This window comes from Neurospora tetrasperma (assembly GCF_000213175.1).
Source record: "Neurospora tetrasperma FGSC 2508 unplaced genomic scaffold NEUTE1scaffold_81, whole genome shotgun sequence".
NCBI lineage: Eukaryota > Fungi > Ascomycota > Sordariomycetes > Sordariales > Sordariaceae > Neurospora > Neurospora tetrasperma.
In genome coordinates, this window is record NW_009799179.1 from 4553805 (window position 1) to 4572094 (window position 18290).

The window sequence follows — 18290 nt, forward strand, 5'->3', positions numbered from 1 at the left end:
AAATATCCGTGTTGGGGATGACCTATTTGTGACGTGCATTCGGTTCGGCCGGCGAGGTGTAGTCCATGATTGGCCGATGCGATTCGGAAAGACCGGATGGTGTTTCAGTCTGAGATGTGTTGTCTTGCTGCTTGGGAAGCAGCACTTGTGATATTCACGTTGCTCGGACTTGGTTAAAGCGTTAAACTGTCAAATCGGACAGCGGGGAACGGAGGTTGGACACTTGGGCCTGGGTAGGGTTCCTTTTAGGGATCATCCGTCAAGGCAGTGGATCTTTGAGCCGCGCCATGTTTCAACACCCGCTGCGCTTACTTTCATTACCACTCACCCTCGTCTCCGTTCGGGCGCTTGAGATTGCAACTTAACTGTAGGAACGGTTTATAGCTTTTGGTGAGAACGGAATTACGCAAGAGATATGTTCAGAAGAGGTTTATTAGGGTCAGGACATGTGCCGTACCAATTTGAAATGCCATAGCCCAGGTTGAGATGATAACCCCGAATTATACACTAAGCTACCATGCCCGTTGTCGGCGTTAAATAAATGACCCAAGGAAGCTTGGAGGATATGTTCTTTTTCTGTTTTCTGTTTTCTGTTTTTAATAAGGAGAAGTAGAAACCCCAATCTTAAGTAAGTATAGTATCGGGTATCGCAACAACCAAACAGGGACAAGGGACTATTCGAACGTCACTTCAAAGACGATAGATATTCGCCAGATAAGAAAGTAAACAATCGCCCCTTATCCAGCGAATACCTAGGTACCTCCCGCAAGCTAAAAATACACTACTTAGTCAGCCTTATCGATTATCGTGAACGCGCTAAGGTCTCCCCGTCCAAAGTCGCTGTTGCCGACTCACCCAATGAGAGCTGACCAATCCAATTCAGAGAAAGTGGGGTGAGAGCTTCGAACGGCCGGGGGCAGGAGCCGGCCGGTTGGGACCCAACTGTGGTCTGTCTTATCGTTTGAACGATGCTAGTTCGATGCTTGTCCTGCTGAATGTATGGGGATTGGAGATAAAACAAAGTATATGACTGACCAAGTTCCAGGGTTTCTTCGAGATTGTGACGAGCGGTTGTAATACAGTACAGACACGCAGGATACTTGAGATGTACAAAAGCCGGCGACAGGACAAGACCGAAACCTAGTAGTCTGTCATGACAACAGACGCTCAGCTGTCACGGTGGGCTTAAATGGTTTCGACATCACGATTGGTAGGTGCGGGGGTAAGTATGGTGGGATTGATCATGATCGATGTCGCACTGATCTGGACCCGTAGAAACAGAAACGCAAGGGCCATCGTAGGTGGCTGAGTAAAATGAGACTACCGAAACCATGGATTTGTAACTGAACTCAGGGTAGGTTGTTGGCGTGACGCGTCGCGGCTTCAGTCAATAAGCCAAAAATCATCCACAACGGGCTCTTCGTACAACGTAAAGGCGAGTGGTGATCATGGCTTGCGTGGGACAAGGGACAAACCAGTTCGAAACTTGAGGCGTTGTTTCGAAAATTGGGGCAGTGCAAAACAAGGAGATTCTCCAGTATGCAAAATTGCGCGATGAGAAGTATGATAGGAACCAGACTTGATGGACACAATCGTCACGGTGATTTTATCAATTACCTCAATGACCACAACGCCTATCTTTCTGTGTCTAACCAGGAAGAGTTCTCCGGGAGTAGTGGTGCCTTTTGATACCGGCATTCTGATCTACTACGCTGCAGGTCAACAAGCTCGTATTCACCAAGGTGTGGGTAGCGACATTCTGTGGGTACGTCTGGTTCCTAATTCAGGTACAGGCGCATGTAATAGAACTCTTACCAAATCGATATGCACAAATTGCGGGCAACACGGTGAGCATACCGTAAAGACTCGTGCCATTGGGTTTTAGGTTCCCAGGAAATCAGACATAAACCCACATACATATGCCCGATTCTGTACATTTTATGCCCACCAAAATAAATGGGGGAGTCGTGTTGCTACCCCGGAGCACTGTAAATTCGATTCTTCCAAATCCTGCCTTTTCACACCTATCTTTCCAAGGGCGCTGGAGGGTGGAGACATTCAAATCACCGTCTTGCATAGAATTTTTGGTGGGCATGAATGTTGCAGTATGCTTATAGATTATGTCTGATTTCCTGGGAACCTAAAACCCAATGGCACGAGTCTTTACGGTACTATGTACAGCTGTAACTGGGCAATCCAAAGGGTAGATGTTGGGATGGTGGTCATCAACGAAACAGCAGATTTCTAATGGGACACGGTTCGGGATCGGTCGTTATCCTGCCATACACTCAAAATTCAAAGACGTATGTATAACATGTGTGGAGAAGCGTGTGGTCGTGGGCTGTGTGCTTGGTAGAAAAAAAAAACTTGATGGTTAAGGATATAAGCCAACAAGCTCCGATGGATCATCTAGAGGTGACGCGGCATCTTTCGCCATCTCGTGTTCATCAGTGGGCGCAGCAAGTAGCGGGGACCATTTGCGGGCAAACTGCCGATTTGGGTCTCGAGGTTTCAAGTATTACTCGCGCAACGCGAAGTCACTAAATACAATACTATCGAGATCCAGACAAATCATCGCGATGTAATGGGTAGCAGCAAGGCCTGTGCAACGGTCGCGTGTGTCAGTTCCAGAGATATTATCGTGGGCCGCGATGAACTGTCCGAGTTGAGATTGATGCCTTTTGCCGGCTCCGTGCTTGCCGTTGTCGCTTGTCGAGTGTCAAAGACTTAGTTGCCAGCATGTACCCAACCTCCAGGTAGGAAACACCGAATGCATTAAAAAAAAAGACTGTATCCCGTTGTGCTTCATTCCATTGGCGTCGAGCGGCGCGACGGGAATCCGACGAGTTGGTATAAGTTCGAGTTCCACTTGCGAATCAATGGTGGCTCCACGAAGCACCTCGCACACCACGCGGCCTCCTTGTCGGCCCTTGTCGCTCCCTGTCCATCTCCTCATCACATCCGGGGTCGAATCATTCATCCAGCCGTGAAACCCTCGCGATCTTCGACCCACTTCTTCCCTAACTTCAGAAACTTTTGGATGCAGCGGTTTGTATCTGCGGTTTCTGAACAATAAACCCCGATTTAAGCATTCCCATATTGTCTTTCGTTTCTGGCTTGTTTGGTTTCTTTTAAGTGGCATTCCTCTTTGTCGATGCTGCGGGTTCTCCGGCGTTTTCACATTCCCATTTGCAAGTATCGAACTTTTCCCTGGTCCGGTCCACGCAACTTTTCTGCTGCATGGGACCCGCGCTGACCGGGATCGCTGAAAGAGGGTTAGTCACCCCTTGTTGTCGTATTAAGCAGCGCCCCTCCCCCCCCCCCCCCCTCCCTTGTGCAAGACCCGATTTCTTTACTTCCTCATGCGTCGAGCGAGGTCAATTCGCCTTATTATCTGCCGCTCCCGCTCCTTCGATAACTATCGAGCTCTGGGGGAATCCCTTCCGCTAACACCAACTTCGCATCTGGTCGACGTCAGTTCTTCATCAACCCATATAAGAAGAATTCTCGCACCAACAATTGATATCGGCACGCCCCAGGCATCAGATCGGATCTTAAAACAGTATCAGACGAAACAAAATTTTGAGACTACAGCCGCAGAGTTAGTAGCTGGGGAAGATTTCTTGTCAATCATTGCTGCCAATCAGCGTCAATAGCCTGTTCAGTTGTGGATCATTTGGTCCTGACGTCAGCGCCAAACTCCACCATCGAACGTCGCAGCCCTGCTATTCCGAACACCACCTCACCAAAAACCTGAACCCCCAGTCCCAGGCTTGTCCGTCGCTCCCCCACAACTGAGCCTCTCGGTTGTTTCTCTGCGTCTCGGAGTGGAGAGAATTCCCTACGGATCGTCCTGGATCGCCGCGCCTTCAGATACTAAATCGGCTAATCAAACCAGGGAGCTGAAGCCAGAACACACGATATTATCTGGCCATTTGGACATTGGCGATTACCGTCGCTTTAGCATCTTGACAGTTAAAAGGTTTGGCATCTGACACGCCGCGCGCCACCGACGCAGTTACAGCGGAGCCGACCGTCGCAGAAAACCCATAAAAGAAACGCAAGCGCTGAGTCTTGGTTAGCGGGCTTGCTTTGCTGGTACCTTCTGCGTCGTGGCCGACGATTTGTCCGATTTTCCAGCGAACCACGAACGACAGCCGCTTTCACCCCAGCCACCCGGGGTGCAAGGACACACTTTCCCTGATTTTCTAGAGTCTGCGACAATAAGATCGCGGAACGCAGCCCGCCAACCCAAGACAAAACACTCAGGGCAACCACCAGGGGTAAATACCCACGCCGGCCCACTCTCTAGTCCACATCAACCGCTCTTTGGACGCTATCTGAACATTTCGTCGTTGCTTCTCCCATATTTGCCCGCGCGAATACCACTTTGGATACCTACAGCTCTTGGCCCGGCTATTGTTGCCGAAAAGCATCTGTTTTTGAAAAAGACCCTTGCGATAAGCAGGTATCTGATCCGTCCGAACCTGCGCGCGATCAGAAACCATCACGGTCTTGTCTCCATCTGCACCATCGACAGGGTCTCGATACCCCAGGCTCATCACGGACCCTCCCCCCACCGCTCTCGTTGCACCCCCGGGCTTTGCCTAGAATACAGATCAAAACCCTCGCGTTTCCCGGTCAGCCAAGATGGCGACTTCCAACAGATACCCCCCGAACTCAAATCCGCATCAAGTCCAGCAGGCACAACTGCAGGGACAACAGTACCAGCAGTCACAAGCGCCCGTCGCTCCTACCACTCAGACAAAGGGCCGCCCACCGAGTTCCCAACGCAAGTCGAGAGCCTTCAGCTTCCGATCGGACAAGTCTCACGACACCAAGGAGCAAAAGCTTGACTTGCACGAGACCAGTGCCGAGAAGGACGCCAAACGGTTACATACAAAAGCCGACCCTACCTTGGCCATGAACGAGGCAGAGCCATGTAAGTTCAACCATGTGTCATGCATTAATATGCATGATCCGCCACCTTTATTGTGTCCTGCGTGCGGTGAACTTCATATTGACCTCTACCAGCCGAGGTGGCCGCGCACGTTAAGTCATCGCTCGCTTCTTTGCGGAATGTGCAGCACAAGGATGTCTTTGGAAATCCAATCGGTAAGTTCTCTTGTGGACGCGCTAAGAGACAAGTCTCATCACTTAGGCTCGATGCTGACTTCTCGTGTAGCCGACCCCGATCGCTCAAATCCCACCCGCAGTCGTTGGGAGCGCCCTCTAGATACCATTCGGAGCTTCGAGGCCGCCATTGATGGAGCTTACAGCAATCGTAGGTCCATTTACCGCTCAGGTATGCACCAGCTTTTCACGGGTTGTTGCGATTCAACATGAAACTAACTTCGTTTATAGACTCGGAGTCAACCTGGGGCAATAGCGGCAGACGAAACAGTTATTATGGCACAAGTACGACCAACTTTATACCCCCTCATTAAGACATGGAAGACGGGAATGCTAACCGAATTAGATGGCCCCGGTTACTACAACAGCCGACCAGCTTCGGCAATGTATCCAAACCGTCAGGACGGCAGCCAACATGACCTGAGGCAAGCACCACGAGACACTTACTACGATTACCAGTCAGGATACAACAGCGGGTATTCCTCCCCGCCTCAGAGTCAAGGCAGACGTCGTGATCCCAGGATCATGCCTAACCCGCAATTCTCTTCGCCGTATCAATCGCCGAGCGCGAACGACTACCCGATCCCGAGTAACCATCGCTCGTACGAGACCGTTGCCTCGGCATCTGGAAGTGATCCATTGGGGTATCAGACTGATCCGACAAGTAGTGACAACAGCTCGATTGAACGAGCTCAAGCGGGGCCAGTTTCCAAGCGACCGTCGGAACCAGCAAATGATTATGGAATAGGATTCAGCCAGAACACCGAATATTCACCATCAGCTTTCACAGTTGGCTACAACGGGAAACCTGCTACGGGCATGAACAGCGGTGGAGTAAACAACTACCAAGCGAACGGTACGCCTGGCTTCGCCAACAACAACCTCAACAACTTCAGTCAGGGAAGCCCCAGCGTTGCACCAGTCACAGCGCCTGCTCCGCCCCAGAAAGACACCCGGACACTACAGAAAAAGTCGAACGATACCATTCAACCAGAAAGGCCGGGCGTCCCAGAGAAGCGCAAGAGTTGGTTTTCGCGCAAGCTGAAGAGGTAGGCTGGTCTACTGAGACTGGATGTTCGGATCACGATTTTGTCATTTATCCGACTATGATATGATATTGATCAAGACTTGCTTGTTGGGCCTTGCCACTTTTTTCCTCGCTTTCTTTTACGATGGATACCCACGCCTTCGCCTACATGCCATCCAGGGAACGTCTGATGAGCGTTCTGAGGCAGTCGGCCGAACATTCCCAATCATTGATAGGTGTAATGGAGGTATCATTATGACAGAATTTCTTGTTTAAGACTGAGGTTTGCGGGAAGTTATCTTCGGACATGAAGTGGTCATGAAACGCCGGTGTTCCATGAAGGATTCAGATAATGTTGTAATGATAATGTGGGAATGGATTGCAATCGAGATGGAAGGCTATAACTACGCAAGGAACAAGGTATTGTTAGGGATGATGGGCGCAATGTGTGTGATGAGGGATGAGTCAAAGGATCTCTTTTGTGTTCGACGTGAAACAGGATTACAGCGGCTAGAAATCACCCGAATGAGGGTGAAGGGAAAACGCATTGATCTGGAGAGCGGATGGAAGACTCGTCATTCAGACACACCCTTGCAGGAGATCTGCACCTGCTCTTTACTGTCTCTGCGACGATATCTTCACGAGATGGAGTATATACGTGGGCCAGGTATAAGCGAATAGATTTATGCTTGTTTGATTGGATGAATGGCTTGATATGTCATTGCCCATCACTGTGAAATTGTTAAATACAGTAAAGATCCCTAAAAGTGCAACCACCCCCAAGTGCAAGAACCCCTTCAGAGTGCCAACTATGTGCCAACTAAACTTGATTCCTTACACAAACCCTGCAAACTACCACATGTACCGTCTTGACTTGGAGTACTGCGTTTTAGGTTCCCTGGATATCAGGCATAATCTGGAAGCATACTGCAACACATTCATGCCTCCTAGAAATCGTATGCAAGACAGTGATTTTCGATGTCTCCACCCTCCAGCGCCCTTGAAGAGATAGGTAGGTAAGTAGGAAAAAATCCCATTAGACTGATTCCTCATATGTAGCTAATCTCGCCGTGCATATGCTCCTTTCTCCAAAACTGCCAGGTTTAGTAGTGTAAATTGCCTTATGGATAAGTGTGTAGAAGCAGTAGTGTAGTGTACAAAGTGCAGACTCTGGATTTGCACCTACAAGAGTCCTATTTTGGTAAAGAGAACACTTATACCCAGTTACCGGGGCTCATACGACCCACTTTTAGTCACCCTCTTTTTACGGGACCGGAGGGCGCTTTTTGATCTGTGTACTAGCTTCCCTAGGTGCAAACATCCAGAAAGTGCAAGGGATTTTGTCAGCTGGATTGTTGCACCTTTAGGGATCGTTTTACTATATATTGTGATTGTGGTTTTCCATGGAAGTTTACGCACCCATCTTTCCGCTCTCAGATAAGAAGTTAGACTTGTTATACGAATCCGACAAGCTCCGATGCACTTGATCACGCGAAGAACATTTCACTCGTCGTTTCAAACGACTAAGGAGATGTTTGGGTACACAAATGAATACCTTTGTTTTTTCCCCACACCCTTTCCGTTCATTAGAGCGAGCAATGTCACAACATTCATGTCACATCTCAGTAAGATCACAGATCCTTCTTCCCTTCTACTTTCCCACCACCTCCTTTCTTCTCATTCTCCTGGTCCGACTGATCCTCCGCCATGGCAACAATGATATACCCAATTAACACCACGTTGGCCATGATAGCTGCTGTGGCGCCGGCGTATGTTGAGTTTCCTGGTGGTTCGATCAGTGAATGTTAGTTTGCTGAGTCAGTCCGGTTCGTGCGATGCGTACGAAGGAATGAAGGACCATGTGACATATGGGGGATAGGGAATAGGGAATTGGGGAGCAGGGACAGGAGCAGCAGGGGGGGGAGGGGGAAAGACGACTGGGCGTACCTTTGAACAAACGGTCCACTGTGAGGAAGTATGAAGAAATGGGGATGACGATCATTGCGAAGGTGAAGGCTAGAAGTTTGATAATTACGGAACTGTGGAGGGGTTGGGGGTTAGCTTGGTGATCATATCTTGGATACATATATGTATTGTGTGAAAGTGGGATCATCAGGCAGGATATGGGCGGAATGTGTGGGTGTATGATAGTGATGAGAATGGAAGGAAGAGTAAGTGGTGATGTGATGGATGAGAATGAGCACGGGGGTTGGGGCGAAGCGTACGCGGGGACGGCTGGCGTGATGTTGGACTTCTCGCTTGCCGCTGGGCTGGAACCGATACGGTCATCCTTTTCGAGTAGAGTCTTCTCTTGGGATATGATTCTGCGGGTGGCCATCTTGCTGGTGATTTTGGGTCTAGTTTTTCTATTCAGTGTAGGCTGGTCGTGACGTTTGTCGTCGTATATCGGCTTCACGGGATGAATTGAATGGATGAGCTGAAGTGGGATGAGCCGAAACTGTTTGCTGTGTTGGTAAATCTCTTGAGATGAATTAGACTGGCAAGCAAACGGAAAACGTTAAGGTATGGTAGCTTACTCAATTGTATGGTAACAGCGAGATGTTGAGTAAAATCGAGGGTATTTCTCTAGGTGAAGTCCTCGATGGCAAGATGAGGACAAGCTCGACATTGGGCAATTGCGTAGCTCGCTGGTTGGCTGGGTGGGCCTACCCTGTCCTCATCGGTGTTTAAGTGGTTCGTTACTGTGCCTGACCAGTTGCGAGCTAGCACGTGGAGACGTGAAGGCGTCCGGTCGCGTTGTCCCACATTATTTCTCGCAACGAGCAAATGCGCGTCGCGGCGGGATGGCGGCGGTGTGGGGCTCCAAATGAGAAAGATAGGGCTGATCCCGTCGCTGATTGCTGGACGGCAATCTGGAGCCGGTTGCACGACTGGATGCCGTGTACCCAGCCATTTCTGTTCTAGGACGGACCGACAACAAACTCCAGTACAACTCCTCTCGGTTGTCATCCCGTCTTTTTACATCACAGGATTCCCAAGGGCAAAGCGTCAAGGAAACAGGGTACTTTGGACCTGGATTTTTGGGTCAACTGGAATTCTTCCTTGCAGCGAACGTTTCTCTTAGTTCGTCTTTATCAGGTTTTGCTTTGCTCTATGCGCCGCTAAAATTTCAGCTTTGCGCCTTTGACCGCGTCCGACAAACGACCGGTACCTTCCACATACTCCTTTGATACTTACCTCCACAACAACCATTTCTCCTTCACCACCTCTTCCTTGGGAGACTACCTTGTGCTCTTTTACTTGGTCGATCCTGCTCTGGACGATCGACAATGGCCTTCTCGTCCTTGCCAGAGGACGACTCTTTACGCTCATCAAGCGTTGTCGTCGATAGCCCAGTTCCCCAACGGCGGACCAAGCCCGATCTTGATTTTATAGACGAAGACGACGAGGATGAACTCAGTATTGTCTCCCAATCGCCCTACTTTACTCAGCCTACCCAGATCGCCTCGCAACCGACAGTGAAGCCACGAGAAGCCGCCATCCCGTCTTCCCCCACGGTCGTCGAAGTACCTGCATCGTCACCTTTCCGTCAACAATCGTCGAATATCGGAGGTCGATTTGCGAGCGCGATGGCCCCAAGAGGTACCTCTTTCAAGGCTCCTGCCGCACAATCACCCACAGCCAAAGCAGGGGCAAAGAGAGACTATATAATGATCGACGACGATGAATTTGACAAGCCTCTCTATGCGGGCGATTCTTCAGACGATGAAGGGCCCGCGCGCGGCGACATTCAGCCATCTGCTTTCAAAAAGCCCAACCCCACGTCTGCAAAGGCTGCGCCTGCAGTGTACCTCAAACCATCAAAGGTACTTGACCTGCACATTTCATGATAGACATCACATACAGCGTCATACTAACACTTGGCATATTTAACAGAAACCAAAGTTGTTCAATGATGTCGGAAGTCCCGTTACCAGCCCAGCAAAGCCCTACGTCCTTCAAGAGGACTGGGTCACGCTCCGATCTTCTTCGCCAGAATCCTTGCAATTCATACGTCCGAAAGACTCTCCTTTAAAGCCTGCCCCAGCACCGTCCGCACCGGCTCGCCGCCGCCTAATTCAGGGTCGTCGGCGACGCAGCCCGTCGCCAGCCAGCTCGCCAGCGAAACCGATCGAGAAGCCCGTTTCCAAACTCAAACAGACAAAAATCATCACGCTCGTTAGCGACGACGAAGATGACGATGACTACGTCCAGAAGAAGTCGGCTCGCTCGCCTGAACCGCAGCCGGAACACTCGCAACGGGATCCGGAAGAAGATGCCTTCGAAGAGCGTGTCCTGCACTACCTCAATACCTGCGATCCTATACAATTGATGGCCATTGCCAACGTCAAAGAAGACGTTGCAAAGCACATGCTCTCTTACCAACCTTTCAATAGTGTGGCTGATGCTGAAAGTGTGACCATGGCAGCAAAGGCTACGAAGGTCAAGCGCAAGAAGTCGACTAGGGCACCCGTTGGCGAAGATATCGTGGGCTCTATCAAGGAGTACACCAAAGCGCTGGATGGCATTGACCATGTTATTGCTGTCTGCGAGTCGCAAGCAGCCGCGATCAAGGACGCCACCTCGAGGTGGAAGGTCGATCAAACCGGTCAGCCTCGAACAGTGAAGAACAAAGATGGAACCATTACGCCTCTCAGCATTGACGGTACGACTACGCTGATCGATCTTCCCTTAAGCCAGCCGGAGCTCATGAGCGGCTGCACGATGAAGCCTTTCCAGCTGTATGGGCTTAACTGGTTATACCTATTGTATGAAAACCAGTATGCCAGCATTCTAGCTGACGATATGGTATGTAGCTTGCTCGTCTCTCCAATATTTGCCTCTCCATGAGGTTGCTGACTGTCTACTATTCTAGGGTCTGGGCAAGACTTGCCAGGTTATCAGCTTAATCTCAGCAATTGTCGAGGAACATGAGAAACATAGCCAGGATGACGATAGCAACCAACCATGGCCAAACATCATCTTTGTCCCTCCGTCCACTCTCGCGAATTGGGCCGCCGAGTTCAAGAGGTTCGCCCCGGGCTTGAATGTTACCTTGTACCAGGGATCGCAATCTGTCCGCGATGAGATTGCCGACAACATCTTGGATGATCCCGCCAGCCACCACGTCGTCTTGACATCCTACTCCCAGGTGTCGCGTCAGGACGACATCTCGAACCTGAGACGGCTGAAGCCGATGGTAGCGGTGTTCGACGAGGGTCACAAGATGAAAAATCCAAAGACAAAGCTCTATAAGGATTTGCTCAAGATCACAGCAACGTGGCGGCTCATTCTGTCAGGCACGCCCGTTCAGAACAATCTCATGGAGATGATTTCATTGCTTCAGTTCGTCGAGCCGGAGCTCTTCAAGGACCACTTCGATGATCTCGAAGCACTTTTCAATCAGAAGTTTTCTTTGACGGCAGTCTCGCAAGGCGCATTGCTTCATAGTGAACGAGTGGCGCGGGCGCGCACAATCCTGGAGCCCTTCATCTTACAACGTCGCAAAGAGCAGGTCCTCAAGGACATGCCTCCCAAAACAGCCAAAGTCGTCTACTGTGAAATGGACGACGTACAGGCGGCAATATATAAAGACTACGAACGCCGATTTCGGAAGACTGACGCCACAGGCGCCAGCGGTGTCGGTCGTGACAACGACAACAACAACGTCTGGATTCAGCTCCGGAAATCCGCAATCCACCCGCAGTTGTTCCGGCGTTATTTCAATGATTCGACGGTGGAAAAGATGGCCAACATTTTGATGAAAAAGGTCGACCAATCGGAGCTTCGGCAGCCGAAGATCGAACATCTGATCAATGAGCTCAAGGCCCTTTCGGACTTCGAACTTCATCTTTGGTGCAGAGATTACAAGTGCATCAGACAATTCGATCTTCCGGATGGGTCATGGATGGAGAGTGCCAAGGTCCAGGCACTATTGAAGCTGATAAGACAGTACCAGAAGAACGGTGACCGCGCTCTGGTGTTCACACGATTCGCCAAAGTCATTGAGATCTTGGGAGAATGCCTTGCGTCGGAGAAGATCGAATATCTCTCCCTGCAAGGAAACACGGATGTTAGTGAACGTCAGGAACTCATCAACGATTTTAACGCCGACGCGACCATCCCCGTCTTTTTGCTCACGACAGGTTCGGGCGGCACAGGAATCAACCTGACTGCAGCCAACAAAGTCATCATATTCGACCAGTCCGACAATCCGCAAGACGATATTCAGGCCGAGAACCGCGCTCATCGTCTCGGCCAGACTCGCCCTGTGGAGATTGTCCGGCTCATCAGCAAAGATACCGTCGAAGAGCTGGTTTACAAGGCGTGCCAGAAGAAGCTGGAGCTCGCCAACAAGGTGGTCGGCTGGTCCACGGTGGAGATGTCCCAGTCTGAGATGGAGGCCCAAGTCCGCGCTGCTATCATGAATGGCGGCTCGATCGCAACTCCTCCATCCGACTAGATCTCGGGGAGTTTGAGGAAGATCACGAAGTTTTGAGTATTGGGGAACGTGTTTTGTTCAAGATACAAAGTGTTGACGATATGGAGGATATCGGGCATAGATGATACCCAGTGTTCATATGCATAGCATCAGGCGCTATAGAAGTCGTGCGCTGCTGTGTACTTGGTCTAGCATATTTTAGATGATTTAGGATCGCCTTCATGGTTTGTATAGAGGCAACCTGTTCTTGCTTTAGCCTTTTCTCTTTGCTACACAGTTAAGGAGAACAGGTTCAACGGGCCAGACCACAACTTTTGGTGATCCCATATGGTAGTAGCATCAAGATGATAAATGGGAGTTATATTGGGCCTGTTGAAATCTTGCAGAAGTGGCTGACAACTTCTCTGTGAACATCAAGGGTGGTAACACCTCGTCATACAATGCTTAGTCTTTGGCTCGCTTTCACATGTCTCGTGGAGAAGTAATGTCGAACGCAAGACTCTGATGGCCCCCTTGTCGTTCGAGGTTTACATAGTCTAAATCCGTGGATGTCATGCGATGACGATATCCGTCACCCCCGTCACACGTGTCACTGCCGAGGCCATTCCGCACTATAGCGCCAAGGGTCAGTGAGGTGCCTATGTAGTGTAAATCTCAACACCCCATCGCGAATCAAGCCTAGTTGTGCTTTTCTCGATTATTCCGCTCCTCATCGTGCCAATAATTTCCGTGAACAGCAACAGCTGGACATCTCATCTTCCTCAATATTTTAATATCCATGGATCTCATTTCCCATGCTCCATAATCCCCGTCATGAACAATATTCCCAACGGCAGCAAGGGCCGTCGGGCCCTGTTAGGCCCAAATGTGGGGGAACGAATGGGATTTCAGCGATGCGACGGTAGGGCTTGCTTGAAAATTTGATACCTTTCTTTCACATGCCACGGAAAGCCTGCATTAACTGACCTGAGTGGGGAGGCCCTGCCTGAGGAGGATCCAGCAACTGACGTCGGGCACACAGTCCAGTGTCCACCCAGTCCACACACCCATCCCCTTAACTTCCGGCCAGACTTCCGTTTGCATCTTCTCCCACCGTTCGACGCGCCTGTGAAGAACACCAAACCCGACCCAAAACATGGAATGACACGGACCTGACCCAGTCTGGTTTTAAGCTTCTTTTTCCTTTTTTTTTTCCCGCAACACATCCCGGACATCTTCATCCGAGCCTTTCGTTTACTTCGTTTCGTGCCATCCAATTTTTGACCGCAGGCGACAGGCGAGGAAAACATCCAACGTCCCGTTGTCAGCTGATTGACCTCTAAGACACACACACACACACCGAGACACGACACTCGCTCATTTTTATCTACCGAACAACAACGACGTACCTAACCGTACCTACCTACGTAGGCATACCCACTGCCGCCACATCATTCTTCTTCCACGCTCGTTCAACCTCTTTCGCCGCAACTGACTCAAGTTGCGCATGTTATCGTTTTCTCCTATCGCTTCATCTGCCACCGACAAGTATAAATGAGCGAGATCAGGATATGTTATTGACGCAGCCGTTTATGCAACACGTCACGCATCACTGCTTGTCCTGAACACTACGGCAGTTTTTTTTTTTTTTTTGTTCTTCTTTTTTCTTTCTTTTTCTATTATTCATCTCTTGACAATGGGGTCACTAATACCCACAATATTCATATCATTCTGGAGGATATTTCTAGACATTGTACTCTTCTGGGCAGGTGTGAGTGCTTTGGATCCCGTTACGTCCTACAGACCTTCTACCTCAGTTCCCTTGTCTTGACTCGACATTATGTCCCAAGACTTGTTACCCAAAGGGCTGATGATGTCAACGCATGTAGACATGACCCAGGCTAATCCCGTCCGCCTAGAAATTCCGTGAATGGTACCGGCGCCGCAACCCGGTCGAGGTCTGGCTCGACGTCCTCCGCAATGCTTCCGAGTTCGACGAGTGGGAGGAAGCTGCCATCCGGCTCGACACACTCCTCGGCCTCGATTTGTGGCGTAATAGCCCAATCAGCCGGCATTATGATTACAAATTGATCAACGAGCGGTTGGAGAGCATTGAGGTTGCGCGCGATAACGGCGATGTCAATGCGCTTGTCAACCTTTTGCGCAGCGGTCTCGTTCGAAACCTTGGTAATATCACGGCACCTAAGCTATACAACAAGAGCTTTGCGGGAACCAAGATTCTGATCGAGGAATATATCACTGCGGTTGCAGAAGTGATCGAGGAGATTGGCATGTTACCGACAGTTAGGAGGACCGGAACGAACTATCCCAACAACAGTCTCACACCCGGTTTCAGAGGAGCAAGGCCTGTGAGTCCCGGACTGGCGAGTTCTGATGATGGCAAAGACAGCGGAAACAGTACGGCAGGTGGTGGAAGTGGCAGCAACACTATGGGTTACATGTCGACACAAATGAAGCTCGATTTTATCCACGATACCAGACAAGCATTCGGACGGAGCACCCTCGTTTTTCAAGGCGGCGCTATCTTTGGTCTCTGTCATCTCGGTGTCGCCAAGGCACTGTTCCTGCGTGGCTTGCTCCCGCGAATTATCACCGGGACGGCAACTGGAGCTTTGATCGCTGCCCTTGTAGCTGTTCATACGGAGGAGGAACTGCTGCATGTCTTGAGTGGTGAAGCCATTGACCTCTCTGCCTTTTCGAGCAAGCTTGGCACTCCCGCCAACGGGGAAGGGAAGGATAAGAGGAATTCATGGTGGACTAATCCCTGGTCGACTCTAGTACGTAGACTGACTAGGTTCTGGAAAGAAGGCTACTTCCTGGATGTCAAGGTGTTGGAGCACTGCATCAGGTCCAACTTGGGCGACCTCACGTTTGAGGAAGCGTATAACCGTAGCAAGAGAGTACTGAACATCACGGTCGCCACGGCTGGACAGGGGGGTGTTCCAACCCTCCTGAACTATCTCACAGCTCCCAATGTGGTATGTCGGCATTGCCCTTCAAGGAAGAAATCATCGGCGGTTCAGTTACTGACACAACTCCTTACAGCTAATCTGGACAGCAGCGCTAGCATCCAACGCCTCATCCTCCTCGCTTTACGGTGACCGAGAAACCAAGATTCTCTGCAAGGACTCTCAGGGCAACATCGTCCCCTGGAAGCCCGCCAACACAGTTGACTTCCGCCACTGGACACACGCCTCATACTCGGAGCGCGAATCGCCCCTCCAGCGCATCGCCGAACTCTTCAACGTCAACCATTTCATCGTCAGCCAAGCGCGGCCCTATTTGATCCCCTTCCTGCAAAGCGACATGCACGGTCCTTCCCTCTTCGAAACCCGCAACAAGACTATGTCGGCAACCGCCTTCCTTGTCCGCATGATGGGCCTCGAAATCCGCCACCGGCTCAGCCAGCTCGATGCCCTCCGCCTGCTCCCTGCCGGCATCCGTCGTTTCCTTGTGGATGAGCGCGTCCCAGGAGCGAGCGTGACACTCGTGCCCGAGGTGACGGCCGGCGACTTTATCCGGCTGCTCGAGACACCCACGAAAGAAACGCTCAAGTACTGGATCCTTCGTGGCGAGCGCAGCGTGTGGCCGGCCGTGGCGGCGCTTAAGATCCGCTGCGCCGTGGAGACGGAACTTGATCGCGCGTATCAGCAGGCGCGTAGGCTCAAGGCTGGCGGGCTGAGGCGCAAGGCTAGTAGCAGGGGCCCGATGATGTCGGCGCAGTCGGCACCGTCGCCGAATGGAAGCGATCGGGAGCGGTGGGAGAGGGAGAGGGAGAGGAGGTCGGGAACGGGCAGAGCAAAGACTACTGGTGTTAACTAGTAGTGCAGTGCAATACGTGTCGCTGTTTTCGTTTGTGTTGGTGGGAAGACAACTTGAAAGCTAAGTCAGGACTTGTGTGTGTGGCCCTTCCGGGTCTGATACTTCAAGTTTACTACATATAGTGATGTGCCCTGTAAATACCAGACTCAATAAATGCAAAGACCCAGTAATTGCCAGGAAATTCCGTGTCCGATCTATATCAGTATGGCATAGCCTCCACTATAGTGCCATGTGCCCAGCAGCCAGCAACTCTTTTTTTTCTCCTCAAAAAAAAACAAAAAAAAAACAAAAAAAAAAAAACAAGCGTGTAGTACATCAGCCTCGGCCGACCTTTAACACTGTCACTCCCGCCGCTCTTCTTCAAATTGACCGGCACGCAGTCCAAGCCGTTATTTCCAACAAACAAATCTCGGCCTTTTTGCTACTCTCACAGATATCATGATGCTGTTTCAAAACGCAACACCTGAGGCCGAAAAGGTCTTGGCGGACTTGGCGACATGACCGGCGAGCTCCCGAGCAAGAAAGCCTTGTTGAGTGCTTGTACCTCCTGGCCAGTCTTTTATCTTGCTATCAGCGGGTGGAAGCTTGTAAAGAGGTTGAAGCGCTCAAGGGCGCGCTCCACCATCTTGTTGGGTGATGGGATAGTTGAATGTGGCAGGCTGGCATTTTGGATGGACACACTCACTCCTCTGCTGAATACATACCTCTAGTGTAGTGTGTAACTTTCTGATTGATACCTGCCTTTTCTGTCAATGAACGAATCCGAAAAGAATGGATGAGTGAGTGCTTGAAAGGCTTGACTCAGAGAGTCTGAAAGGGGAGCCAGGCTGTTGTTGCATCGTCAAGGGGGAGGAGCGGGGTTCATGATTCTCGATTGAGCTGTATGTACCTGCACCAAACCGAAGGAAGGGGGGGGAATCCTTACATAGAAATGATCGGCCATGCCCATTCAAAGCATCAGAAGGCTCATCTTAGCTATTAAAATGTCGTTCTCTTTTTATCGGATGAATTTGACAAGGATCAGGATTCATTCACTTGACTTGATCCCAGGCACGGGAGCCAGTCCGAAAAGAGAAGACAGCGGAGACAGCGGGGATATCGACTTTGTCAACGCAAGTATCCGTTTGATAGATGCAGTGATCGTGATGGATTACAAAGACTGGTTGGTTTCTGATTGTCGAACGGATCGGTATGACCCTGTATATACAAAGGACTACGAATCTTCGTGAGAAAAGGAAACACCACCTCGGCATATTTGTTAAGGTTAGTTATAGTTCTTAGTGCCTTTCCCAGCTCCCGAGCCAGATGGCAACCTGCCACTTACGCCAAGTCCATTGCCGGAACGGAAAGACACTTCCCCCCTTCAGCTGGCAAGAGATCGATGGCGAGTTCGTTTACTCGTCACCAAACTGAAAAGTTGGTGCAGGGCATACACTACCTCCTCGACTGGACAAGGCAGCGCGGGCATGTCATATCAAGATGAAGAGAAAGACAAATACACGTAACTTGAATCGAATGAAGAAATAAAAATAAATTTCACTCATGTGATCACGGAATTACGGTGCCTGCATGCATGTGCATGGTTGAAGTTTGAGCCTTCTCTTCTCTGTATGTAGTGGAAATGGAAGACGGGGTTGATTGGGTGCGGAGCCTCGCGGGACTAGCGCAAGATGATGATGTTGAATACCTGGGGTACTGGTTCGGTAAGTTCATTTCTATGTACTTGCCCAATTTGCCTTATGCTGTGATCGGCTCAAACTTTTCATAGAAAAGTTGTGAGGGTGTTCAAGGATATTCTACACTAGCAGGGCTGTGCCTAATCCTTTACCAAAGGCGCTTTCCTTCTTCGAGCGGGCACGGACGCCG

General features: G+C 50.4%; 4 protein-coding genes across 4 annotated transcripts; 3 read left to right on the forward strand and 1 right to left on the reverse strand.

Moving 5' to 3' along the window:
* Nucleotides 1–4650: 4650 nt before the first annotated feature.
* NEUTE1DRAFT_55635 (uncharacterized protein) lies at nucleotides 4651–6186 on the forward strand (the record flags this gene model as incomplete). Its single annotated transcript, XM_009857821.1, has 4 exons — nucleotides 4651–4942; nucleotides 5035–5115; nucleotides 5289–5305; nucleotides 5365–6186. The coding sequence occupies 4 exons, from the start codon at nucleotides 4651–4653 to the stop codon at nucleotides 6184–6186; spliced, it is 1212 nt and encodes a 403-aa protein (XP_009856123.1).
* Nucleotides 6187–7599: 1413 nt separating this feature from the next.
* On the reverse strand, nucleotides 7600–8727 carry NEUTE1DRAFT_118799 (uncharacterized protein; the record flags this gene model as incomplete). Its single annotated transcript, XM_009857822.1, has 4 exons — nucleotides 7600–7943; nucleotides 8108–8199; nucleotides 8386–8618; nucleotides 8698–8727. 3 exons carry the CDS (start codon nucleotides 8496–8498, stop codon nucleotides 7792–7794), a joined length of 357 nt encoding a protein of 118 aa, XP_009856124.1.
* A 723-nt stretch (nucleotides 8728–9450) lies between these two features.
* On the forward strand, nucleotides 9451–12623 carry NEUTE1DRAFT_125976 (uncharacterized protein; the record flags this gene model as incomplete). Its single annotated transcript, XM_009857823.1, has 3 exons — nucleotides 9451–9687; nucleotides 10058–10969; nucleotides 11037–12623. The coding sequence occupies 3 exons, from the start codon at nucleotides 9451–9453 to the stop codon at nucleotides 12621–12623; spliced, it is 2736 nt and encodes a 911-aa protein (XP_009856125.1).
* Nucleotides 12624–14234: 1611 nt separating this feature from the next.
* Nucleotides 14235–16690, forward strand: NEUTE1DRAFT_72136 (uncharacterized protein; the record flags this gene model as incomplete). Its single annotated transcript, XM_009857824.1, has 3 exons — nucleotides 14235–14352; nucleotides 14501–15580; nucleotides 15648–16690. The coding sequence occupies 3 exons, from the start codon at nucleotides 14278–14280 to the stop codon at nucleotides 16422–16424; spliced, it is 1932 nt and encodes a 643-aa protein (XP_009856126.1).
* Between the last annotated feature and the right edge of the window lie 1600 nt (nucleotides 16691–18290).